This window comes from Python bivittatus, unplaced genomic scaffold, assembly GCF_059951505.1.
Source record: "Python bivittatus isolate LINGU-HERP-01145 unplaced genomic scaffold, Pbiv_v1 ctg000320_np1212, whole genome shotgun sequence".
NCBI classification, from domain to species: domain Eukaryota; kingdom Metazoa; phylum Chordata; class Lepidosauria; order Squamata; family Pythonidae; genus Python; species Python bivittatus.
This window is the reverse complement of record NW_028277052.1, coordinates 263,077-288,181: the sequence shown is the minus strand read 5'-3', so window position 1 is coordinate 288,181 and position 25,105 is coordinate 263,077. Positions and strand designations below refer to the sequence as shown.

General features: G+C 53.0%; 2 protein-coding genes across 3 annotated transcripts; both read left to right on the top strand.

Annotated features, from left to right (window-relative positions):
* Positions 1–3,313: 3,313 nt before the first annotated feature.
* LOC103062925 (transmembrane protease serine 13) lies at positions 3,314–20,120 on the top strand. Of its 2 annotated transcripts, XM_007424238.4 has the most exons (13): positions 3,314–3,785; positions 6,017–6,188; positions 6,712–6,822; positions 10,188–10,310; positions 10,483–10,612; positions 11,062–11,154; positions 12,219–12,262; positions 12,808–12,967; positions 13,457–13,629; positions 13,750–13,848; positions 14,431–14,573; positions 16,119–16,271; positions 17,131–20,120. In XM_007424238.4, exons 1-13 carry the CDS (start codon positions 3,765–3,767, stop codon positions 17,143–17,145), a joined length of 1,437 nt encoding a protein of 478 aa, XP_007424300.1. In that variant the 5' UTR covers positions 3,314–3,764; the 3' UTR covers positions 17,146–20,120. The 2 variants fall into 2 exon arrangements, with proteins under 2 accessions (XP_007424300.1, XP_087994932.1); XM_088138806.1 differs by lacking the exon at positions 10,188–10,310.
* A 718-nt stretch (positions 20,121–20,838) lies between these two features.
* Positions 20,839–23,906, top strand: LOC148216175 (uncharacterized). Its single transcript, XM_088138807.1, has 2 exons — positions 20,839–22,119; positions 23,822–23,906. Exon 1 carries the CDS (start codon positions 21,027–21,029, stop codon positions 21,942–21,944), a length of 918 nt encoding a protein of 305 aa, XP_087994933.1. The 5' UTR covers positions 20,839–21,026; the 3' UTR covers positions 21,945–22,119; positions 23,822–23,906.
* Positions 23,907–25,105: the final 1,199 nt, after the last annotated feature.

Here is a 25,105-nt window from a genome sequence, read left to right as displayed (position 1 = left end):
ATGAGAGGTTTCCAGTCACCAATAAATGTAGATAATGTCTTTTCTCTAATCAAAGAAGTCAATTTATCTATTTCTGCAAAATCTGTCAACCTCACCAACCATTCCTCCATAGTGGCTAGTGTCGAATCTTTCCATCTCTGTGCATATAATAACCTTGCTGCAGTAATCATATATTGAAATAATCTTCCATGGCTTTTTTCTAACTGTTTATCCATTAGTCCTAAAAGGAAAAGTTCTGGCTTCAATTGAAGATTGATCTTTAAAATGCTCTGTATCAAAGTGTGTATTTGAATCCAAAATTTTTTAGCTTTTCTATACATCCACCAAGCATGACAAAATGTCCCTTCATGTTATTCACATTTCCAACATACATTTGAAGCGCCTTTATACATTCTAGATAATTTCTCTGGCATCATATACCAATGATACATCATTTTATAAAAATTATCTTTGAGATCATAACACAATGTAAATTTCAACCCTTTTAACCACATACTTTCCCATTGATCCATCTGTATATTGTAACCAAAATTCTTAGCCCACTTTATCATACATTCTTTAACCTGTTCTTCCTCTGTTTCAAATTTGAACAAAAGTTTGTACATTTTAGCAGTTACATGTTCATCATCAGAACACAACTGTACTTCAAATTCTGTCTTACTTTGCTCCATACCGTAAGTCTTCTTATCCATTTTAAATCTTTCAGATAACTGTAAATGGGAAAACAATTGACAATTGTATCCTTCTGCTATGATTGCTCTCTTGATTTGATTTTAAATTCCCCTTGATGGTTTTCCAATAAGTCCCGGTACGTCAACCATTTACCTTTGTCTGCTAGTTCTCTTCTATGATATGCTTGAACTGAGAGCCATAAGGTGTTTTCAGGCACAAAATATCTATTCCATATTCTCAATATGGCATGTCTAATAAAATGTCAGGTTCAGCCCAAAGAACTCCAAGAGATAATGCAAATATAGTTCTGTTGCGTTTATTAGCTTCTACCTCAAGACAGAATCTCCCCAGACTGAACCCTAGTTCCCAAGCCAGCCAGCCACAACACCGTGAATTCCTTAGGGAGGTGCCAGCCTCATCTTCTTGAACTTCCCACGCTCCTGTTGGGGGCTAAGAACATGCTTATCTCCCTGAGCATGGCCTTCATAAATCCATTCCATCACATAAAATGATTTTGAAAGTCCACGTTGATTTTAATTTTATTGTACCATAAATATCCATGCCATCCAAGCCCCAGGTCTCTTGTTTCTCAGCAGTATCCATTCTTTCATCCAAATCAAACAACAAGCAGTGAAATACAATTTCAAATTCAGTAAACCCAATCTTCCTCTTTCCTTTATATCTTGTAACACTTTATATTTAACTCATTTTTTTCCCCTTCCCATATAAATTTAGGTATGTCTTTTTGCTACTGTTTAAATGGTACATCCTTTGTCAAAGCAGGTATTGTCTGAAACAAAAACATCATTCTTGGCAAATTGACTAGAAGTGGCAGTTGACTAAGGCAGACAGAATAAGAAAGTGCCTACAAAATAACTGGGTGACAGGCGCCTAATCCCATCAAGGTCCCTCTGCTGGCTATCCAGGGAGAACCGTGATTTCAGCACCGCTGCTGCCATTTGCCTTAACCACACAATGGCTCTCTTCACAAATCAAACTTACCCAGTTTTCCATATATGGTCCTGAGACCCTGACAGCAAATCAGAACCTTAGAATTTCCCCCTCCAGAATTCAAAATCCCGATAAAAGGCCTTATTTTACTATTGTTCTTTGTTCCTCTTTCTTGTAAAGCTGGGACCCAACAGCTGTTGGGTAAACAGTTGATTCTTTCTGCTCAGTGTTGTGGTGAATTTGTGTTCTGAATTTTCTATGAATGAGAAGGCAAACTTCCTGCTTCAAAAGGGAGGAAAAAGAGGACCCGTGTAATTATAGACCAGCAGCTCGATGTTGATAGTGGGCAAAAGCCGGGAATAGACCATTAAGCAGCGAGTTGTGAACATTTAAGAAAAAGCACAGTGCTTGTAGGGACCCAGCAAGACCATCCCAGGCGACACCCCCCCCCATTTTCGACAGCGTGACCAGTTCGGTCATCTGTGAAAATGAGGTGGATGTACTTCACCTTGACTTATACTGTAAAATCCTAGCAGAGAAGATGTTAAAATGTGGGCTGGACTTTGCTCCCATTCACGGGATTCAGAGCTGGTTGAACAAATTGCACCCAGTGAGTGTACACCAGTGGCTCTTTTGTGTCAAGCTGAAAGAAGGTGCTGATTGGAACACCACAGAACTCCTTCTAGGCCCTGCACTCTTCAACCTGTTTATACGTGACTTGAGTGATGGGCTAAAATATTATTTTCAATTTTGCAGTCCACAGAAAGGGGAGATAAGAAACAGTAAGCTTCAAAATCCAGGAGAATCTTGACAGGGTAGGACAATGAGCAAAAAGCAGCAATAAGGATTTCAACAGAGTCCAATACAAAATCTTTTATTTGGACAGGAAAAATCAAAGGCGTATGGCTGGAAAAACCATAATAGGCAGTGGTTCTGGATATCTTGGTGGATCAAAATCTGAACATCAACCACAGTGTGATGCAGCGGTCAAAGGGGACTATGCAAACCTAGGCTGCATCAATATAAATTCAGTGTCAAAATCAAAAACAGCTGTTCTTCCTTTCCATTCTGTGTTAGTCAGACTGCACCTAGAATATAATACTGGATGCCAAATTTTAGGAAAGACTTCTGGAATATGTCCAGAGAGCAAGTAAAGTGATTAGGGGCCTGGAAGAACAAACATTTTGAAGAATGGTTGGTTAAGTTGGGAATCTTTAGCCTGTAGAAGAAAAGATTATGGGAGACATTGTAGTTGCCTCCAAGGATCTGAAAGGTTATTATGTAGAAGATAGGGTAGATTTGTTCAAGAAAATAAGACAAGAAACAATGGGTTTAATTGACAAGGAAGTCGATGTTGGTTGAACAGCAGGAAAAAGAATCTTAATAGCAAGAGCAACCATGGAATAGGCTGCTTCAGGAGGTAGCAGACTTTCTTTTGTTAGAAATGTTTAAAAAGAGGGTAGATGGTGATCTGTCAAGAATGCCTTGGCAGTAGATTCCTGCCCTAGTCTAGATTGTCTCTAAAGTCTCTTCCACCATTCCAGGATTCCAGAAATGCTCTCCTGCCTGACTCTTCTAATGGCATGCAATCTGGTGGGAACGGACTGGTTTTTTTCCTTCTTGTTACCTGTGCTCCTGAGTCAGGTGCTCCCTTTTTGACGTCCTCCCATGGGTGGGGCTGCCCTGATACTGCCTCTGTGCCTGGGGAGACCAGCTCAGGGCCATGACCGGGGAGCTTCAGACCGGAGGAGTGTTCAGCAAGGTTCCTGTGTGAGGGTCCACTGACCAGCCAGGAAGAAAAACCAAATTCTCTTGTCAAGAGAGGGTCCCTGGCAGGAGACCTGAAGCCAACTGCTCTCAGAAACCTGGCAGGAAGTCTGGGCTGTGGAGAGCAATCTTTCAGGTCAGGCCAGTTTCTTCTCTGGCTTGCTCTGGAGGTTGCCACACACAGCTAGCAGGGAGGGAGCCAGGCAGGTAGGACAGGTGAGCTTCCCACTCAGCACAGTTGTCCCAGAGCTGTGCTGTGGGCTGGCTGCTGGCAGGCATCTGAAGCTCACCCATATGCCTGAAGGAAGGCAGTACACCATGGACCTTGGAAGGTTGCAGTGACCTGCCAGGGCTACTGGTGCTGGGAAGAGGCCATGGAACAGCCCCCCCACCTGGTAAGTCAGCTCAGAGAGGGAGGGAGGGAGGAAAGGACTTGCTGATCACTGGAATGACTGCCATGGTGATGGGATGTGGTCAGTAGAGAAGACATCTTTGCGGAAATGGGTAGAAATGGGCACTAGAGAGGGAGGAAGAGTGGACTGGGGTCACCAGCAGGCATAGGACCAAGGTATCTTTCTATTCTCTGAGGCTGCTCAGAGGGTTGAGTTGGTGTGTGGGGTGCCTCCTCCCCAGACCCATCCTCAGTGCTGGGCAGCACTGAAACTGGCGTTCTTGGGCAAATGCTGTGATCTTCCCCCGGGCTCCCTCCAAACCTTCCCTGGCCAGTGCTCTCACCGGCATTTCATGAGGGGGGCTGGAATAGTTTGAGGGCAACCTTTCTGTTCCGTGATTCTAGGACGGCTGCCTCTTCTCTGGAGATAGGCTTCTTGAGGGCATTTTGGCACCACCGCCCCCCCCCCCGCAACCCCATTTCATTTTCATTTATCTGGATGGGGCTTGCTGCCAACCGCTCACCCTTTCAGGAAACTGAGGTGTTGAAGGGCAGCCCCTCAAAAGACCAAGAGCAGCAGGGATTGTCTCCCCCTCCTTCGCAATCTCCAGCCCAGGACCGCGATGCTCTTCTCTTGCTCTCTGCCTCCCATCCTCCCCACCTGGATAGGCGATTGTTCTTTCCCACCTCCTTTCTGGCATCCTTTCCAAGAGTTGGCGTTGCCAGTCCAGGATTCAAAGTGGCCTCTGCCCCCCAGCCCCCAGGCTGGGTCAACAGTGGCTGATTTTCTCTTCCTGGAGCTGATGGGCGTAGGCTGGGGCATGTGGGCCAAAGCACAGGCGCCTCGGCCCAGGGAACACTTGCTCCGCCGCTTGATGGACTTTAATGTGCATTATGCTTCGGTTGCTTTTTAGTTGGCATTAGGATCAGATTTAATCCTAATTATATGGGCTGACTTAATTTATGATAAAAAATAACCTGGGAAATAACTTCCAGAGGCATAACAAATAAATCCATGTTGTGAGACTGAAGGGAGGGGGCTGCGGTGCCAAAGGCCTTGCCACCTTCTAGATCCAGTGGGTTCTCTCCTTTGGGAAAGAGTGGTGCGGGGCCGGGAAGCAGAGCTCAGGATGTGCTTTGCTGCACAGCTGCACAGGCCCAGGACCACCTTTGCTCGTGGTTTCGGTGAGGCTTCTGCTGATGCTCACACAAATGGAGCCTGCACAGCTCTTGACGGAGAGAAGTCTGACTGGGGTGGGCGCATTTGCCAGAGGTCTCTGAGCCAGTGTCAGCCCCCCCGCCCCCCGCCAGGGCTTCTGACTGAAAGGAATGGCCATGGCTCCGGCACCCAAGCAAAGGATTGCGCTGGACTGTGTGGCCCACAGGAGCATCTGCTGTCAAACTCTCCTGTCCTTCTGGAGCTCCCTGGGCTCCTTTTGGGCCCTAGTGGCGGGGGATTCAGGGGTTGGGGGCTCCCAACTGGTTCAGGGCAGCATCTCTGGGATGGTTAAGGGTCCTCCTTGACGCCTGTCGATCTCCCAGCCACAACAGCTGGGGGTGGGGGGGAAGGGAAGGGAAGGGAAACAAAGCAGTTTCATCTAATAAGACTGCAAGTGAATCAGAGGCCGGGAATCTGATACTTGGTGGTGACATAATGGCCCAGCAGCATTCCGGATGTCCCAGGAGGAAGTTGCTGCCTGCAACTGGGGCAGGGTGACTCAAAGGGGACTGAGAGCCAGTGCCTTTTGGACTGGTTGGGGTACAGTCAGAGGCCCCAGAGGTCCAGCCCAAGGGCCTAGGCTAGCTGGAAGGAGACACATGGAGGGAGACTCCTCTGCCTGTGCGGCTCCAGCAAGCCACCCTGGGAGCACACACCCTGCTCCCAAGGAGGTGAGGGCTCAGTCCTGGCCTTCTGGGAGCAGAAACAGCCAGAAGGAAGTGCCTTGCCTGGTGGTAAAAATGGGGCACAGTCTCTGGCAAGGATAGAGCTGAATTAGGTAGGCAGCTGGAGACAGGGTTTCCAAAAAGGAGCACACCCAGTTCTGCCGAAGAGCAGCTCAGGAGGCGTTCCTGGGTGTCTGTGGAGGCCCTCCCTCCAGCACAGGGAGCTTTTGGTTGTGAAGGGCAAACTTGCTGGAGGGAAAAGCGAGGGCTTAGGACCACCACGCCTGTTCGGATGCACCCAGACTTTGACCCTTGGACCCCTTCTCCAACCTCAGTCTTCTTTACCCACAGGAAGGTCCATTGTCTCCTCATGAGGCCCTGAGCCCTGTTCTCTATGCCTTCCCACCTGCTGTCTCTCAAGTGGCCCCATCTGGGGAGACCATTCAAGGTGCCACCCTCAGATCTTGTGGTACAGACACCAGACCGGGCCCCCTGCCCTGCATAGCTTGTGCAAGTCCAAGTGGTAAGACCCCTGCTGGAACGTCCTAATGCAAGGGGGGATGCATACAGCGACGGAGGAGTTACACTGGAGGGTCTGGTCCAGCCTCTTGAAATATGGGAAGATCCCTAAGCAGGGGACCTGGGAATGGCAGCAGTGCGGGGTGGGGGGCTGAAAGAAACAGAAGCAACCATCTGGAAAGCAACTGGCTGGCTCTTCCTTGGAGCCCCAGAGCCCCTTCTGGCTCTGCTCTGTTGTGCAAGATGGCAGTTTTAGCAATCCAGGCCTCTGGTTACGGAGGGGAAGGATGGAAGAAAGCTGAATTAAGCTTGCAAGTCCAACTCTTGCCTGCTTCCTCTCTCCTTCAGCTCCAGCCTGTTGGGGGCTTCGCAGAAGAGAAGCCTCTTGTTGCTCTGCCTCCCCATCCTCAGTAGTTTGCTTCCTACCCAAAAGAGCTCCCCCACAGTAGGGACCCAGGCTTCTCCCCTCTCTGTGCCAAACCTCTCCAAAGGAACTAGCCCAGCTCTCTTCCTTTCCCCACCCACAGCTTCCTCCACCCCCACTTTCAAGGCATCCTGGGGGATGGGCCCGAAGAGGGTGGCCCTCATCGCCTGTCTTCTCATCCTCATCGTGTTGCTGATTGCCCTCATCCTGCTCTGTGAGTCCTTCCCTTTTCTCGTGGTGGCCTGCAGCTTATGGTGGGGCAGGAATGACTCCATGGTTCTTCCCACCCTGCTGATAGCAGAGAGGAGGCTCATTCCAAAGATCTAGGTCTACTTTTGGGACAAGTGAGATGGGCGGTGACAAAATAAATTATCAGCAGATTCCATGAAGGAGGGGAGTAGCCTAGTCCTGCCTGAGGCATGAAGTCTGGCTGGGTGGCTTTGGGCCAGTCCCTCTCTCTCAGCCCAACTCACCTCACAGGGTTGTTGTTGTGGGGAAAACAGGAGGAGTAAGGAGAATTAGGGAGCTTGCTGCCTTGAGTTATTTATAAAAATAATAAAAGTGGAATGAAAAAAAATTAAAATATCTAAAAAAGGAGGGGGGGAATATTTGCAACTTTTGGATGAATGGCATGCGGCGGGGAGGCCCTCCCTCTGCAGAGCTGGAATGCTCTGCCTCAGAGGACGCGCTCCCTGCTCTGGCTGCGGTCAGGGACAGATAATGGCCTAGTTGCCAACAGAATGGAGGGCTGTCCCCAGCAGAGCATCTCTGTAGTATCTGAAAGCACATGGCTCTCCCCAGACATGCCTAGTGCCTGCGTGAGTGAGCACACGGGGGCTCACCTCACTTTTCTCTTGCCTTCTGTTTCAGGACAGGAGACACAGGCTAAAGCCATGGGAGGGAGTGTCAGTTTCACCCCAGGGTGACTGTCTTTTTGCAGTAACGTTGCAGCCTCATAAGATGGTGACATCCTCTCCCTCCCCCATTTATGTTCAAAGCTGCCCAGACTGGCCCGTGACTCTGTCTCCATTGTAGGCAACCTTACAGCATATCCCGCTACCCCTGAATCTCTCCCTTAGGCCATAGAAGAACAGAGCCCCCCGCCCCACTTCTTGTGAGTCAAACACTGGGGAGGGACTCTCCGAGCAGGGAGAGGTCCAGCTTCTTCTCCTTCTCAGAGGTTCACAGATTGTCCTCTGGAACGGAGACAGGCAGCAATTCCTGGACAAGGAAAGAGCCTATTCTGATGCAGATAAGTGAGTTGGTGTAAATAGGTGCCCCACATTTCCAAGTGGTGACTCTGCAGGGCCTCGATGAGACAACCAGGTTGTGACCTGGTTTCATAGTTCTTCCTATTTCATGGAAGTTCACTCAGGGCTCATATTGCTCATAGGACATGCCAGAAATGTTTCCTGGAAAATGTCCATCTTCCTTTCTGTATTGTTGACTTTGGAATCAATACAGAGGAGGAGAAAGAGATGGAGGGAGACCAGCTGCATGCCAGAACTCTGTTTGTCTCCCTCTCTTCCTCTTTCCATACATGTCCCGTTCAGACAACTGCTCCTAATAAGGCCATCTATTTGTTGCTCTCCTCCGATAAGCAGCATCTGGATTTGCAATGGATTTTGCACATGCAGGAAGACCCAGTGCATTCCCCAGGTTCACCATGCAGCTTCTCCCCCATTCACATGGTGCGATATAGCCATATGAATGGGGAAAGGGCAGTGGCCAGGTCATGCCTCCCCAGGGGAGTACTAATCATCAGGCCCAGATTCTGCAAAGTCATGAAATTAAGACTAGGCCTCCTGAATCTTTTGAAGGCAGGATTTCAGGCCTGGATCTCTGAATGGCTGGGGGTGGAATGGGGCAGGGAGAGGCTGGAGCCAGTAGCCCTGGGAGTGGAGATGACCGCAAGAGCCCAAGCCCAAAGTCTGTTAAGGATGCCAGAGTTGGCCGTGGCCACGAAGGCCCCTGCGTCCAAACCCTGCTCTGTGTCCGAAGCATCCCAGCTGACCAGTCTCCACCTGCGTGTGCCCGGCCAAGTGAAGCTGCCCCCTCTGGGTCACGCTGTGCCTACTGTTGGGAAGCTGTTTAAGACGTTCAGTTAGACTTTGCCTTTCGGTAACTTAAATCAGCTGTTCTATGGCCTGCACTCTGGGATTTCAGAGGACAGGCTCTTTGGGGCGATGCACTTGAAGAGGGCAATCATATTTCCCCTTGGACTTCTCTCCTCAGAGCTAAACTGTCCAAAAACCTTCTGCCTCTTGTCATAGGACTTAGTGTCTAGCCCCATGAGCCTCCTTGTTGCCCTTCTCTGAAGCTGCCCAGAAGTACGATGCCCAGAGCTGGCCAACACAGAATAAATTGAAACGATTCATTGTGTGCTTTGGAAGCTGCAACTAATGCCGAGACCACCTCTGTGCTGGAAGCCTGGCTCTTTCTGCTTCTTGGCCTCTGAGATGTGTTCGGGATGCGCCCGGGATGGGACCTATCTCGGTTTGGAAACTGGCAAATGCTACTAATAGAAGTTTACGATGCCCCACAAACGTTGGGGCAGAAGCACAGCTGACTCTCTTTCTCACCTCCCCTTCCTCTCCCGCTGCACAATTACCACAGAAAGCTGGTGCCACTCGCAGCGAGGTGGCAGAGGGAGCAGCCCTGGCTCGGCCCTCTTTTTTGCGCCCTCCTTTCCCGTGAGAGAAAGGGGAAGGAGGCGAGAAAGAGGAGCAGCCGGTCTTCTTGGCAGGTGTGGCGAGACAAGGGGAGGCCTTCCATGTCCTCCTTCCTTTTCAGTTGCTGGTCCTGCTGCACAAGCTGGTTCTAATAGCGTGGATATCTCTGAACAGATGAAGAATAAAGGCACCATCGCATTTCTGGGCCACAGAGCACTTTCCCCTGAATCAGGGGGTTTCTGCTAGCATCCTTTACACCACCACATTTTATTAAAAGGCATAAGCTTTCATGAGCTGCAGCTCACTTCACCTGAAGCATGGATGAAATTTGGTGGTCAGAAAGGTGCTGCCAGGCTCCATCTGATTTTTGGCTATCATGGTCTACCACAGATATCCTTCTAGAACTTTCCCCCAAGAGACTCATCTCTGGTGATGTCTGCAAGTCACAATGTTGAGGAATGGTCTGTGTGTGTAAATGCTGCTTCCAATTCTGTGGACGTTTCTCTGGAGGAACCACTCCTACCACCAACTGCCCAGTGACAACAGGAACTGGGAGCCTGTTCAGTTGGCAGTGCCAATGCTGCAGGGGTGCATTTGCAAGCGCCTTGTGCCAGACGATCCTCCTTGCAGGCTAGAAAGGAGACAGTTAATCCAAAGAATGAGAAGCCCAAGTCTTGATTAGAAGGAAAGCTGAGGAGACACGCAAGAATTCCAACGAGTCCCTTGTTTGTTTCTCCCACCTTCTAGGGAAGGGTCAGGAGGCTTGCCTCTTCTGCGGGGGCCGTCTGCATTGGCTCCCTCTTTGATAACCGTCAGACCTTTTCTCAATGTGAGAAGCAATTCTCCCACCTTGAAACTCTCCTAAACCCCAGTTCATTCACTGCTGTCTCTCCTGTCCCGCTCCCAGTCTTGTTCTGGCGGTCCAGCACCGGCATTGTGTACAAGCAGCCGGTGGAGAGCTGCAGTGGCCACGCTGTGCGGTGTGACGGGGTTCCCGACTGTTCTCAGCGGAGCGATGAACTAGGCTGTGGTAAAGCATCCGGGGCTGGAGAGCCGGAGGGACACGTGGGTGGAAGGTCTTCGGGAGGAGCTTGAGTGAGAAGACTGAGCTGGGGCTGGGGGACTCCCTCTAGAGGGTACCTGCCCCAGGAATACCCACACGGTGTCCCTTCCGTCCCTCTTCTTTCTCTCCTGTTCTGCAGTGCGCTTTGGGTGGAACCAGTCCTTGCTCCATGTCTACTCGGGAGCAGAGAGGGAGTGGCTGCCTGTCTGCAGTCACACCTGGACCGAGGCCTTCTCCCGAAAGACCTGTCAGCAGCTTGGATTCCTAAAGTAATTCTGGGGCTCGAAAGGTGGGGAGGGAGTCCGCGGAAGGAAGGGACTAGAGAAAAGCCTGTCTCCCATTTTCTCTCAGCCTCTCGCTTTGGTTTGCTGGTTCTGTTAACACGCAGAGTCCCCCGGCGGCAACTTTACAAGCAGTGGAAGGACCTGTTTGTGGACTGCACCCCTTCAGATGAGTGTGGGGGAGGGGGAGCCCTTGTGATGAAGGAAAGAGAGGGGGCTGTTCAGGAACCGAGAGCTGCGCAAGGGACACTCTATGGCACAGATCATGTTGGGTCTGCAGCCAGTGCCAACCCCTGGTTGGGCCGAGCTGCACGGCGGCCTGGGGAGCTTCTCCACATTTGTGTGTACGTAAAAGTGCGGCTGCTCTTCCGTGCTCCAACACAGGGGGCCTCTTCCCAAGGCCTCTTCTTGCCCGTGACTCTCTTCTGCCTCCCCAGTGCTTCTGACACAGAATATGTCCCTCTGTCCTTCTCTGGGAAAAGTCTGGTGGCTGGAGGGATGCGAAAAACCATTCAGCAGAGTCTCAACAGGTAACGGCTGCCCGGGGGTGAGGGCAGTGGTTTAGAAGGGAGTCCCCTCTTTTATGACCCCTGCCTAGTGCTGGCAGACCCATTTCATCGGGGGCAGATGAGGCTCAATGGCCAAGGAGGACTTGCTCTACCCAGGAAATGCCACAGGCACCAGGGCGGAGTGATCCTTTGCTCTGTGCCCCTAACCCTCAGGTGTCATAGAGGAGTCACAGAAGTAACAGGATATGATAATGTTTGCAGTTGGTTTAATAAGTAGCACATAAATGCATACGCACAAACACATATGAAATTCTAGTCTGAATTTTTCCAACTGAGAAACAAAACCCCCTAGTTTGTCTTTCACTGGATTAGAAGTTCATTGTTTGTCCAGAAATTGCTTATGAAATGAAGTTGTGGATTTTCCAAGATAGTTTGCCATGTGCTGCCTGGGACTGGAGCTATGCCCTATTATTACTGAGGACATGAGTTTCCTTTAAGGAACAAGATTTCCCTACATCAATGGAGCAGTGAAAAATTAGAACATCCACACCTTGCGAAGTGTGAATCTCCAGACCGAGTGTAACAGTTAGTGCTTACTCTCAGGTCGTGCCGTGGTGGAATGTACTTGGTCCTCCTGTTCGGAATGAGCACCAGAGGTACCTTCCTGCCAGAATCCAAATTCTGCTGTCGTTTGCCACTTGGCTTTGCGGCACCTCCCCCCACGAAGCAAATCTCTCGTCTCCAGTCCTCTGCCCTGGCTTGACTTTCTATAGGCTGGCAGATGTCAAGTAACCTCTGTGAAGGCAGGGGCCGGAGCACTGTGTTTTCAGACCCCCTTTCATGGAGGGTTTGGGGCCATTCAAGTCCTCAGGTTCATCTGTGGGGAAGTGAATGTGAAGGGACTCACCTGTCCCTCGTTGCTCTCTGCAGCTTTGCCTCCTGCTGGGCCCTCGAGAGAACTTGTCTTTCTCCCGGCCAGGCAGACCGACTTGGGGGTTCTGCTCCTCCAAGACACATGCACGACCCTGTTGGCCACAGGCTCTGGGTTTCTCACCTAACATCTGGTTTGTTGATCTCCACTGCAGCTCCCAGTGCAGCTCCAGAAAGTATGTTTCTCTCCGATGCACAAGTAAGGAGATGGGTGGAGATGGGGGGTGGACAGGGAGAGACTGGGTCTGACTCCATGAGGCTTTTTTATTATTGCGCCATTCCTGAGGTGGAGAGAATTGCCCTAGGGCAGAACTAGTGTTCAATTATCCTAGCACTTCTTCTCCTTCTTTCATAAGCTCCTATCTAAAGACACCAAAGCAGCATGCAAAACAATGCCACCAAATGCTTTTGCATTCCTAACATACAAGATAAATAAACAGAATACTGTCTTAACACTTTGAAAAGTAATAAAAGTAATAAAAATGATGGAGCAGAGCCAGTCAGAGGGGGGAGAGAACCCCTGAGTTCCTTCTTGAAAACCCAGGAGCCACGTATGCACATTGCATGGGTTCTGCACTGGGGGGGGGCGGGGGGGGGAAAGGTAAGGTAAAGATGTGGCTAATAAAAGAGAGCCTTGTGACAGATCTCCAGGTGGGTTGATGTGGTGCATGTGCATGGAAGGGAATGGGGAAATGGCTTTTCTGTGTTCCTACAGCTGAGGTTCTTGGATGTTTCTCCTTGCAGACTGTGGGCAACGGATATCCGGCCGCATCGTGGGTGGCACCGAAGCATCTGCCAGTAAATGGCCTTGGCAAGTGAGCCTCCAGTATGGGTCCGCTCACATCTGTGGTGGCACTATCATTGACCCCCAGTGGGTGCTGACCGCAGCCCACTGCTTCTTCATGTGAGGCCAACCTCCAGATTGACTTGGGAGGGCAGCGGGAGGCGCAGGATGTGCTGTTAGGGAAAAGGAGGCCCATCATCAGGACTTCTGCCAGAAGAAGGTGCCTGAAGGGCCGTCTTGCTGCAGAGAAGCAGAGCTTCCCATCTGGTTGCCTGTCCAACCTTTTCCTGACACCCAGCAAAGAAATGTACCGCATGATGATTTTCTTGAGCTGCTCCTACCATGGTTCATGCTAAGAATTCACCTGCTGTAAGGATGCTATCCCCGTGCCACCCCCCCCCCCAACAACCATCTAAACCCTTGTCAGCTTCTTCTTTTGGACCAATTTGCTGTCTCAGTCTGAATAATTAAATTGGATTGATTTTCCAAATGAAGAATTGGAATGGGAGCAGGGCTGATTCCCACAGTCTCAGAGAGATCTCCCTCTGGATACCTGTGCCCTGAGCCTGAGGCAGACACCCCCCAACCTTTTGCCTTTGGACTTTTCAGAAATAGTGTGAAAATCCTGGATGAGTGGAAGGTATATGCTGGTGCCGCTGACCTCAAGCAGGCGATGGAGGGGATCCTTGTCTCTGAGGTCATCATTAATGCCAATTACAGTGATGATCACGATGACTACGACATTGCCCTGATGAAGCTCTCCCATCCCTTGGTCCTCTCAGGTGAAGATCTCACACGGCCGAGCAATCCAAAGCCTGCCTTCGGAGTGGCTCAGCTGAAGCGCTGGGAGACCCTTTGTCTTCCCTCGAGGGAAGGCTCACTTGTTTCTCCCTCTGTTCCAGCTCATGTTCGCCCAGCCTGCCTTCCCATGTCAGGCCAAAGGTTTCTTCCTGGGAGGACATGCTTCATCACAGGCTTTGGCAAGATCAGTGAAAATGAAGGTAGGTTGGGTGAGGGGGCCTCCTTTGCTAGGCTGGGGCTCTCAGGCCAAGAACACAGGGGAGTCCCCCCACAAGCCGGACGGGGAAGGCACTTCCACAGAGGGGATGAGCTTCCTGTCGCTGGACATGCTCTGATAGAGGCTAGGCAGCCACCTGCTGATGTGCTTTAGGAGTTGGGTGGACATCTTGGCTATAATGAGCTCTTTCCAGCTCTAAGGTGCTGTAATGGATGGCATGAGTGGGGAAGAGTCTGGAATGGAACCTCGAGGTTGCCAGGAGGGGGGAGAGGCATTCCCAGGCAAGCGCCTCCTCAGCCCGCAGCAGGAGTGTGGGAAGACAAAGAGGACGAGGCTGGCCCTTCCCTGGAGTCTCACGGGGTACAGCCACTAGTTGCTTCAGCATAGGTTGAGTCTGGCGAGATTTTGTCTATTAGGTGCAAGCTAATAAAGGAACTGAACCGTACCGGATTGCCTCGTTGCTGCTCTTGGGCTGAGCCCGACAGGTTCTGTGACCAAACCCAGTTCCAGCAAGAGAGGCTTGGGGTATCCAGGGCTCATCGCATCATTCGGTTGCCTTTTTCAGAGAATACATCGCCCAAGCTGCGGGAAGCAGAAGTGAAAATCATTGACTATCGGCTCTGCAACAGCCGTAATGTCTACGAGGGATTCTTGACCCCCCGGATGATGTGTGCTGGGTTTCTGCAAGGGGGCACAGACTCTTGCCAGGTAACAGAGGTTTCCTTGCTTGAAGAGAAGTGGGGAAGGGCTGTCCGGTGCAAGCTTGGACTGATGCAAACCATTACAAGTCTGGGAGCTTTTACTGACTTGTAATACCAGCTGAGACACAGATAAGGGGAGACTGTTAGGCAGAGTTCAACAAAGGCTAGAGAAGTCAAAGGGAGGATTCCTGCCTTGTAAATTATATCAATGTCGCAACACTTGAAGAAAGGAAGCGGAGTCATCCAAGACTGTCTGTGGGTTCCCTGAGAGTTCCATGAAAGCAGATCCAGACGTCAAGCCAAAGGTCCAATCATAGGGTAAGGAACAGGAGACACTTGGAGTGGATAACAGGTCAGGAATCAGGAGACTTACTTCCAAGTAGGAAAGGGTGGTCTGGAGAATATTCTTCTATATTCACAGTTCCCAATTAGAGCTGACTCCCTCCCTCCCGACGACTCTCATCTCCACTGCTCAGCCCTTTTTAAATGGTGGCACGATTGAGGGCTTGGCACTCTTGCTGTCTGAATCAGCAGCTACACGTGCTGAGTCTAACTCATCCCTTGCAAGTGGCAGACATCCGGTAGCTTCCTCAACTTGAGGCTTGGAGTCCACCAGGTTCTGATCAGAATCAGAGGAGTCCATCACTGAGGCACACCAAGAACAAAGATGAGGTGCCCTCCCTTGTGCTAACCCTTCTTGATATCTTGCAAACTTGCAGCTGACTTTCAAGTTTGGGAGATCTTCTGCTGTTCTGGCCCCCAACATTCCTGCCCCCCAATGGCCCAGCTACCAAATGCCACTCACTTGACAATGGTCTTACTATCCCTTTTAACTCATTTGATCATGCAACACCTTACTCATCTAAAATTAGTTTTAAAATAATTGTATTTCTATGATTTTTAAAATATTCTATCTGACAGAATATCTGACAGAATAGCTTTCATACTAGAAGGTACTTTAAGATACTGATCTTAAAAGGAAACACAAAAAAGTAAAAACTTTTCTATCACCCGTTGAGCATAATACTAAGAAAAGGGTTTTAAAAAATAATTTTTGAAGGGTCAGCAGTATTGTGTTATGTGACTTAGAACAATTTCATTTAAATGATATTTCATTAAACTTGGAAATTACAGACAGAAGAGCTGATGGAAATATCAATTTAAAAAAAGAAATGGGGTGATCAAAAGGTGCCACCTGCAAAGGCGATAGCGCCCACATGTTGAGCTGTGATAGGCCCACACAATCACAGCTGAAGGGCTTCCTCACCTGTGCAGTTTTACATGCTTCAGGAAAAAATCAGGTTTCGGGCACTTTGAGGAAAGATAGATGCGCCACAAGGGAACATCGTGAATGGCATCCTTTGAGTAACAGTATCACGCCGATAGAGTTCGTGAAAGACGAAGGAAATGCGGCCCCCGGTGCAGGGCCTGGCGGAAGCGTGCTCCGCTCAGCGCTGGGGCCTTTTTCTAAGGCCAGGGCCAGCTACCAATCCCAGGAACGCCGGGCGGCTTCTGGCCTCCAACTCTCTAATGCCCGCGTCTCTCTGCCCAGGGCGACAGCGGCGGCCCCCTGGTCTGTCAGGACAGCAGCCGATGGTACTTGGCTGGTGTCACCAGCTGGGGAACCGGCTGCGGCCAGAGGAACAAGCCAGGCGTCTACACCCAAGTCGCAAAGTTTCTGGGCTGGATTTACAGCCAGATGGAGGTGAGAGGGGGCCGCGTGCTCGCTGGAGGGAGCGGCAGGGCTGCGGAGGGGGGAACTCAGGTGGCCTGGGAAGGTTGGAGATGGGCGTGCAATGAAAGTAGGGCACTGTGCACTCACTCCTGGTGACCCCTTCAAATAGCACATTTGATTAGCTGTGGGGCAGAGGCAGGCTTAACTGACCCCCCCAGTTGACACGGCAGGGATTAGATTTAGGCCTGGTCTTACTTGGGGCCAAAATAGCTCCCTCCCTCCTGCAAACTGCGGTCTGGGAGAATACATTAATCCTTACCTTTCCGAGGGAGACAACGTCTGAGAGAGGCCCTGCAAAAACGGAGTCCCCTAGGTATGTTTCTCCTGTCCCCATCCTGTTTCCTGCAGCTATGGCGGGGGGGGGGGGGGAATAGGCAGGAATGATGGAGCAGGTACTGCCCCTCCAACCCAAATTATGCACAAGTGGGGGGTAGCAACTTTCCTTCTCTCAGAAAAAGGGGGAAGTGGGGAGAAAGCAGCAGCCTCTCAGCCCCCTGGTGCTAGCTTGGGGGCCCAGCAAAGGAAGATTTTCCTCCCTATGACTGGGAGAGGGGAGAGCAGAGTTATTCGTGCTGTGCAAACGGGGTCCCTGGAGATTTAGCTGACAGCCTGAGACAGAAATGTTTGTGCGATGTTGCCACTGGCTTGTGAATTTCCAGCTGGCTCATTGGCCAAGGAACACACCCTTTCCATCTGCATTTTTAATTGAATTGGCCGGACAAAGATGCTTGCTGGCCTGACGTGGCTTTTCTCCCGCGAGGTGAGAGCTGCTTCACCGCTAAGCCCAGGCACCTCCTCCTCCTCCCCTCCCTCCCTCCTCGCCTTGCAGAGCCAGAGCAAGTGAGAAGAGGCGGGCACCCCACACCGCTTTCCGGGGAAGTGGAAGGACCTGGCAAAGGTGGACCGACTGTATCTTCCTGCTCTTGGGACTTAAGGACACCGGTGGGGCGGAGGACAGCTGGGCTCTTCCCCACGGTCTGTGTGCCCTCCGAACTGCTGTTGGAACCGGCTGGGGACTCTGGGCTGAAGGATGCAGCTGCTGAGCCTGGAGCTGAGCATTTGGCGAGACACGCTGGGTCACATGGGGTAGGGTGAGATGGCCTAGAGACCTTGCTCTGTGGTAGCGCCTTTCTGAGATCTGACAGCGCTGTTGGCATCAGAGGGCACTGACCAAAAGGTGCCCTCAACTGACAGGAAAGGGTCAGCTGCAACTCCTCATAATGCAGGATCTGACTGGCAGCACTACAGGCCCTGGAAACTGGGCTCATTAGGACCGCCCTCTGCTGCCGCCGGGTACCACCCCTCTCACCACCTCAGTGTTTCTGTCTCTCTGCCCCCGGGAGCTGAGCGCATGGCATGAGACCCACTGTGACCACCCACCTGGAGAAGGAGTTGCAGAAGGAGCATGTACCCCTAAAATTTGACTTCCCTCTCCCTAATCAGACATCTCCTTCCTTCTCTGAAGCATCTTCCTGAAAAGGATGTGCCTCCTGGGCTAGAACGCCTTATTTCCGAAAACAGAAGCATCAGTGTGACACTGCTTGTTCTGCGGATTCTTTGCCCCAATTCTGCTTCTCCGAATAATGGTAGCGGCTGCCCCTTGCCTCACCCCCCAAAGGCTGGCTGGCACCTTGGAATGAAAATCACCTTCTCCTTCTAGGCCAGAGAGGGTCTCCTTGAGGTTCCACTGCCAACAGTCCAGGGCAGTACCCTGAGCATTGGCTGGTGTTACCACTGGAGCCCGAAAGCTGGGGTGTGCATGGGTGTGTTAGGTCAAAGGTCCTGACACATGGGGCAGATCAGAGGATGGTGATGTGAGCAGGGAGGTAGCCGTGCCCAAAGGTACTGCTTGCCCAAAGGAGCTGTGGCCAGCAGTGCTCAGGAGAGGCCCCAGTCCATGCCCAGGCCCTCCTATTCCCTCCTCTTTGACCAGATCACGAAAGAGGTGCAACTGCTTCTTTTGAAATCACACTTAAGTAGGAAACTTTAGGGCATTCCTTTTCCCCATCTGTGGCCAACCTAATGCATCTCATAACCAGATGGTGCTCACCGTCTTGCCCCACTGTTCTGAAAGTTCCACTTTCAGTTTCTTCTCTGGCTTTGCTGCTCACCCCCACCCTGTCAGTAAAGAAGAGACCCACTGGTCCGGGCACAGCAGGAATGGGGAGGGTGGAGCTTGGGGATCCTGCCTCGGCTTCTCTAGGCCTGTTGCCTGGCTCTCCGGCCACAGACCCTCGGGGTAACCGGCTAGGTCCTGTAGAGCAGGAGAACTGCAACTGACCAGCTGCGGACAACCAGATCTCTGGCTTCAGGGGAGCGGGAGAACGGACTGAAACTGACAGGCAGAGGGACACCGGCAGATCAGCAGCAGAGCCCAGTCCCCCCCCCCGCTCTCCCGACACAGCAACAAGCAATCGCAGAGCTGCGACATCGAAAAGCGAAGATGCGTTTCAGGGCCTGCAGAAGCAAAATGGCCCTAATATGGTCCCGCTTCTTTCCCAGTGAAATAGTGGAACTCTACGGTCCTCTCTGTTCTCGAGCTGGGGTCAAAAATGGGCGGGGGGGCAGTAGGCCTCCGGAAACTAAGGGCTGATAGGAAAGGGCAGGGCCAGGAGTGGGGAAGGATGGGCCTGCTCCTTCCAATTCCCCCCCAACACAGCTCCAATCACCTTCACAAGTCAGGTGACCTCCTTAGTAACAGGTGACAAAGCCTGGCATGAAACTGCTGGGATAGAACCACAGAGAAGGAAATGCTGCTTTTCTCCCCATGCACTAGTGACACGGCTGGGTTGATGAGGGCAGCGTTGTGCCCACAGGAACCAGGGTGCCGCGAGCAGCGCCAGTGCCAGATTTTCTGCTCCACCCCCTATTTGCCTTTCCTGCACCACCCATATCGCCAGGCCACCCTTTCCATCCCCCTTCAGCCTCTTTCTCGGGTTCAGGCCCGCCTGGGAGCCATAGTTGGTTGACTCTGCTGACGTGCTTGGTTGACTCAGCGGCAGCCGGCTGGATTAATCTGCCACACTAACCCAGAGTGTAAGGCACTCTATGCTACCCAAGTTTCAGAGAGCCAAACAAAAACTTGAGATGAGACTTCTGTAACAATTTACAGATATTTATTGATCAATATGCATCTGGTTGGATCAGTCAACATCTTGGCAAGGAATGTTGAAAGAAACCACACCTTGCAAAGCAAACATCAGAGGTTTTATAGAAAGGTACAGGTGTAAAAAAATTCAAATCAGATAGTGCATCCTCTCCTGCCCATACAAGGGCTTTTTGGGATGGTTTGGGGGGGAGTAAAGGTGTGTCCTAATGAGGTGAGAATGGGTTCATCTTTCTTCTTCTTGTTACCAAGGAAACACCCCATGTCAGTCCTTTCTTATCTCTTTGTTCCTCTTTGAAATTCAGGGTCTCACTCTTGGCAACTTCTCTGCCTGGTACTAAGCTAATTTATGGTTTGTTTATTCAAAGACAGTCAGGTATCTAATCGGCTGGCTGCCTCAGGGCGAAAGAAAACCAAAGGAAAATGGGGTGGGGGAATGCTGTGCTCTTTAAAAGGCAAAAAGCAAGTTAAAGTTTTAAACATAATGTAAGATAAAATGCAGTATTAAATGGATGTTATACATTATGTGAAACACACACGGTACAAAACCATGTACTAAAACAATGCCCTTCACAGAGCAAGCCGCAACGGCACGGGCTGTCTCGGGGCTTTAGGTCCCAAGCCTGGCTTCCTCTCCCAGCAGCCTCGCGAGGCCAAGGATCAGGGCTTTCGGGCCCTGGATTCGAGCCGGGCCGAGGCAAACGGCCCAGCCGAGGCGCCGGGCCGCGCGGGATGCCCAACAGGCGACCGCGCTGTCTGGGAGCGCAGCTGGCGACGGGAGGGCTCAAAATCCACCTTCTCTCCGGGCAGAACGCTGGCTCCTCTGCCCCCCCTGCCCCCGCCTCCAGGAACGGCCCGTGCCCGCAAAGCCAGGGGCGGTTCCCGGGGGCCCCGGATTCCCAGGCCCAGCGAAGAGAAGGGAGCGGGGGCTGTGTCCCGGCCGCCAGGCCGTCCTCTGCCAACTCGGCTGCGGGCGCAGGCTGCCCGCTTTCCCCAGATCCCCGCGCGAGGCGTCTCCCGGGGCCCGCCACCCCAAAAGCAGGGTGGCCGCTGCGGAAGCACGTGCTGACATCACGCGCGGAGGGGAGGGGAGGGGAGGGGTCCCCGACCCCGCCCGGGCGCGTCGAACGCGGCAAGCAAGCAACCGCCCGCCTTTCCTCCGTGCGCGCGCCCGGGGTCTCCGCTTTCGCGCAGCGCCTCGCTCGCCTTTCCTCCCAGCCCAGCCCAGCGCGGCCATGCCCGAGCCCGTGGCACGCCCAACCCGAGCCAGCCGCGAGGCTTGAGCGGAGCAACGCCCGGGGGGAAGGAGACGCCCAGCCTGGTGCGCGGCTTTGCTCTGCGGACGCTGCGCCGCCGGACCGCGGGCCCGTCCCGCCGGGGACTGAGCGAACGCCGCCTGCCCGGGAAGCCCGAGGCCGGCGGAAGGTAAGGCGTGACCCGCAGCCAAACGGCCGGGACCGGAGGGTCGCGCGCGACCCACCCTCCCCCTCCCGGGCCTGGCGGGCTGGGGGCTCCGCGACTGCGTGCCCAAGGCGTCCTGCGCCCCGTGGACGCGGGCGACCGGCCCCTCCGGCGGCCGTTTCTCTCGTTCGAGTGCCTTTCTTCTGGGCGCGCAGCCGATGGGCTCAGCAGGCAGCGTCTCGGACTCCGGAGGTCCGCTCTGCAAAGGAAGAGGAACGCCTGGGGACGATGACCGTGGCAGCTCCGCTGAGAAGCGTGCTTCTGGGCACGTACAGACTGCCGTCGGTCCACCTGCTGCGCGCAGCCACCCGGCGAGGGGCGGTGGGCAGGCGGCTCCTTTTTCCCGCCGTGGCGCCGTCCTTCCCCACCGGCCCGTCCGGGTTTGCTCCGGCTGCCGCCCGCTCTCCCCCCCCCCCAGCGCCCTTCCAGGGTCTTGCGCCGCGTCCTCCCCGGTTGTCGGCGCGCCGGCGGGGCGGGGAGGCCGCGCGCGTGCGTCTGTCTGGCGCAGGCCTCCCGCCCAGGCGTGTAATTGGCTTTTGGTTGCCGTGCCAACCGCGGAGTTGCCTGGTTACCGCTCCGCTCCCTCCGGGTCTGCAATCGCGCCTCGTCCGGCTGCCCCCCGCCCGTCCGCGTGCCCAGAGGGAGCCGCTGTCGCGCCGCGGCGGAGGCCCGACCGTCCGCCCGCCCGCCCGTCCCTTCGAGTCGCGCGGCGCGGACCCTCGGCCCAGGGCGACGCGCAGGCGGTTCTCCCGGAGAGGCGGGCGACGGCCGTCCCGCCGCCTCCCCGGCGCGCCCTGCCTGCCTCGGGCGGAAAGGGACGGCGGGGGGCAGCGCGGCTGTGGGACGCGGCGGCGTCCGGGGGTGGCGGGCGACCGGCCGGCCGGCGGATCCGAGCCAGGCTGTCCGCCGCCGTCACGAGAAAAGCATCTCGCGCAGCCGCGATTTTGGCAGTGCGGGGGGCGGCGGGGGCTGGATGCGCCGAGCCTTTACGCCTCTGTGTTGGAACACAAGCGCCCCTCCCCCGATCCACACAGTTCAGAAGCGGTAGTTGCGCGTGCCGACCGCCGGCTGGTTAAGCGGGAAGCCGGCCTTGTTGTGCTGGCCTCCAGCGTGAAATAGGGCGAAGAAAACCGCGCGCAGCCTCGCCCGGGCGTTGCCCTCCGAGCAGGACGCAGAGGGCGCCTCAGTGCTGCGCGGGAAGCTGCCAAGGTCGCTTCCCGGCCCGGAATCCCCTCGCCTCCGCCTGCGCAGGTGGGGTTGTGAGCGCGTGCAGGGGGCGGGGGCGGGGGCGGGGGGGGGCTTTCGCTGCAAGGCTGCAGCCTGAAGGGCATTTGGCAGCGTGGTTGTTAACAGGCCGAACGGAAGACTTGTCTGGCCTTCACAAAGTTCAATAGATGTGAGGCAGCTATTTTAAGAGACGTAAAACATTCTCTCTCCCCCCCCCGTCTGCACTGGAATAATGATGCCAGGACAGTGGCATTTATTGTTGAGAGATGCACTTGCTTGAGACATGAGCGGCATTCTGCCCTCTTCGCCTGTGCCCAGAGGAGAACTAACCTGACCCCGCCGCCCACCAGCTGCCAAAATTCTTGAAAGAACAGTATGATTTGGGCCACTCTTGGCCAGAGGAGGGGGGAGGGAGGCTTTTGGCCAGAACCTGGCACTGCCCGTCCCTTCATGAGGCTCCAGTCCAGGGAAGGAAGGCTCCCGATGGATGACCCGGCCCTGCCCGTGGGAGGGCGGCCCTTTTCTAGTGAAAGGGTGCCTTGAGCAGACTTTGTGTTGAGCAGCCAGGCTGGTCTCCCGGCCCGCGCGCTTGAATCTGAACTGCTGGGGCTGCTCTTCTGGTTTTGAAATAGTTGTATGCATGTGGTAGTTACCGCAAATTGCACGTTACATTTTTAATCTGCTTTATGATGGTTCTGTGTATTGCCTTGAGAGGGTTGTTTAGCCCTGAAAAGCAAGAACAATCCAAGACAGGAGGAAAATGCATAGTCGCCATTGGGGTTGGGCAAGACAGGCTTTCTGGGTCTGCCCCAGTTTCATGCCAAGGACAGGTGCCCCTCTCCCAAATAGACATTTCTCTGCCTAACACTGGTTCTTAGCTCCTTGAGAATCCTGAGCGGCAGCAAGTCAGCTGCGCCCATCTGGGTTTACAGTACTCTGGCAAGTTCACACAGCATGACTGACTGTAACTTACTCAGCTCCTGTGGTTTGGCAGCTCGGCTTATGACTCAGTATGCTAAAAGATCCCAGTCTACTGTGGTTTGTTCAAAAATCATGGTTAAGCAAACCAGTGCTTATAGTGGGGCACACCCATAGTTTTTGCTTTGGTCTTGAGCTGGGTGGCCCTTGGTTGCCTCTGACTGTGGTCATTTATTTTAGACCATGATTGCTTTGGGTAGAAGGGGCAGGAGGGTATCTGGATGAGGCCTTTCCTGTGGCCTTGCTGCCCATGGTGTCAGTCAGTCAGCCCAGATGGGGGCAGGAACTGCTGGCGAGGGTTTGGGTGCCTGAATGGTCAGCATGCAAGGTATTTTACTGACTTCCTACAACCTGGGAGGGAAATAGGGCAGAAGCTGCTAAAATGTGGGACAGTGTGGCTGTGAGAACAACAGCTTGCTCTGTGAGTTGTTCTTCCCTCTGGCATTGGGTGGGATGGGGTGGGGTGGGGTGGGGTGGAGGCCCGAATAGCTACTGCTTGAGAAGGAGGCTTTTCTTTTCCCTCCTAGCAAGACTCAAGCAAGAGTGTTCTCCTGTCTCCTGTCTTGAACGGTTGTAGAGGAGACCTGTTTGCCTTGTTGCAGAGACCCCACCATTTGAAGCCTCTGGAACAAGGGACTGAAAACACTCCTCTGGATTGTCCCCCCCCCCATCCCCTTCCTTCTAAGGGTGGATAAGTTACCCAGACAATGCTGGAGGTCTCAGCCGTTGCCTGTTGTGATTTTGTCAGGCCTGTCATTGGTGGTGCCTCCTGAAAAGTGGTGGGACTTGTGATGTCCGTGGCAGCTCAGCAGGATCTCTTTGCTTAGAAAAGGTAACCTTGCATTTATCCTCTGGGATCTGACAAATAATTTGCAGCTCTGTTGCTGAGGTGAATTGTCCCTTTTCTTAGCAGGTGAGGTAGCAAATAGAAGCTTTGTACCTGCCTATTCTAAGGGACAGATGAAGAAAAAGGGCCAGTTGTACTGGAACGTGCAATATCTTCTCTAAAGGGCCCTGAATTATGATATGCCAAGGAGAATCCATGTGACTTTTCATTTGTAACGCTGTTTGCTTTGTCCAGACCTTGAGCCCAGTATGTGGGGTTCAAGACTGCTCCTAACAGTCATGTATTCAGTGCACTGCTGGAAAGACCAGACCATTTATGGCAGTCTCTTCAGCAGAGTCTGCAGCTCCTGTGATTCTTCTGGAATCTCCTCCCACTGCCTGTGATTGCAAGGCCTCTGGGCTGCACTTCCTTCCTGCGCAAAGCCAGATGGATAATGCTGGCAGGGAGAAGGGGTGTGCACCTGACCAGACTGCGATGATGGTGCGGCACTGGTGTTTCTGCACCTGCTCCAACATCATTCTGGGCAGGGAGACAGGGTGGGGAGCATGGATCATTCTCGGGGGGCCGGCAGAGACCCCTTCTCCTCCCAGAACTGGCTCTAAATTCAGTGTGTACTGAGGCACTTTGCTCGCAACTCTGGTTCTTAGCCCAGTGAGAATCCTGACCCGGAGCAAGTCAGCTGCACCCATCTGGGCTTGGAGTGATTGTGGCCTGCTAGCAAATGACATTTTTCTGAAGGAGAGCCTGGCTAGCAAGTCACAGTAGAAGATTGTGCTCAGCCATCAAGATGGGCGTGTGGCTGAAGAGCTCCAACGCCACCAGAATCTTCAAAATGCCCCCTTCTAAAAGCCCCATAACTCACATCATCTAAGTCAGCTAAATCCTCACAATCCTCCCTGTTTTCTGTTTCAGACTCACACGCCACACTCTTTAACTCTTTCTCTCTCACACACACATGGAAGAATCAAGGAGGAGGTAAAAACAGAATCTTGGAAGGTGTGTCAACAGCTATTTGTGAAGCCAGCAAAAGGGGCAAAGGCAGATGGGATGAAGACAGAAGTCTTCAGAGATGCTCTAGCAGATCCTGCACTGAGCAGGAGTGAAACATTGATTTGGACAGCAGATTGTTTAAAAGCAAAAAGGGGCCGATGTTTGTGCAGTCCCCAAAATTCATTCCTTAGTACA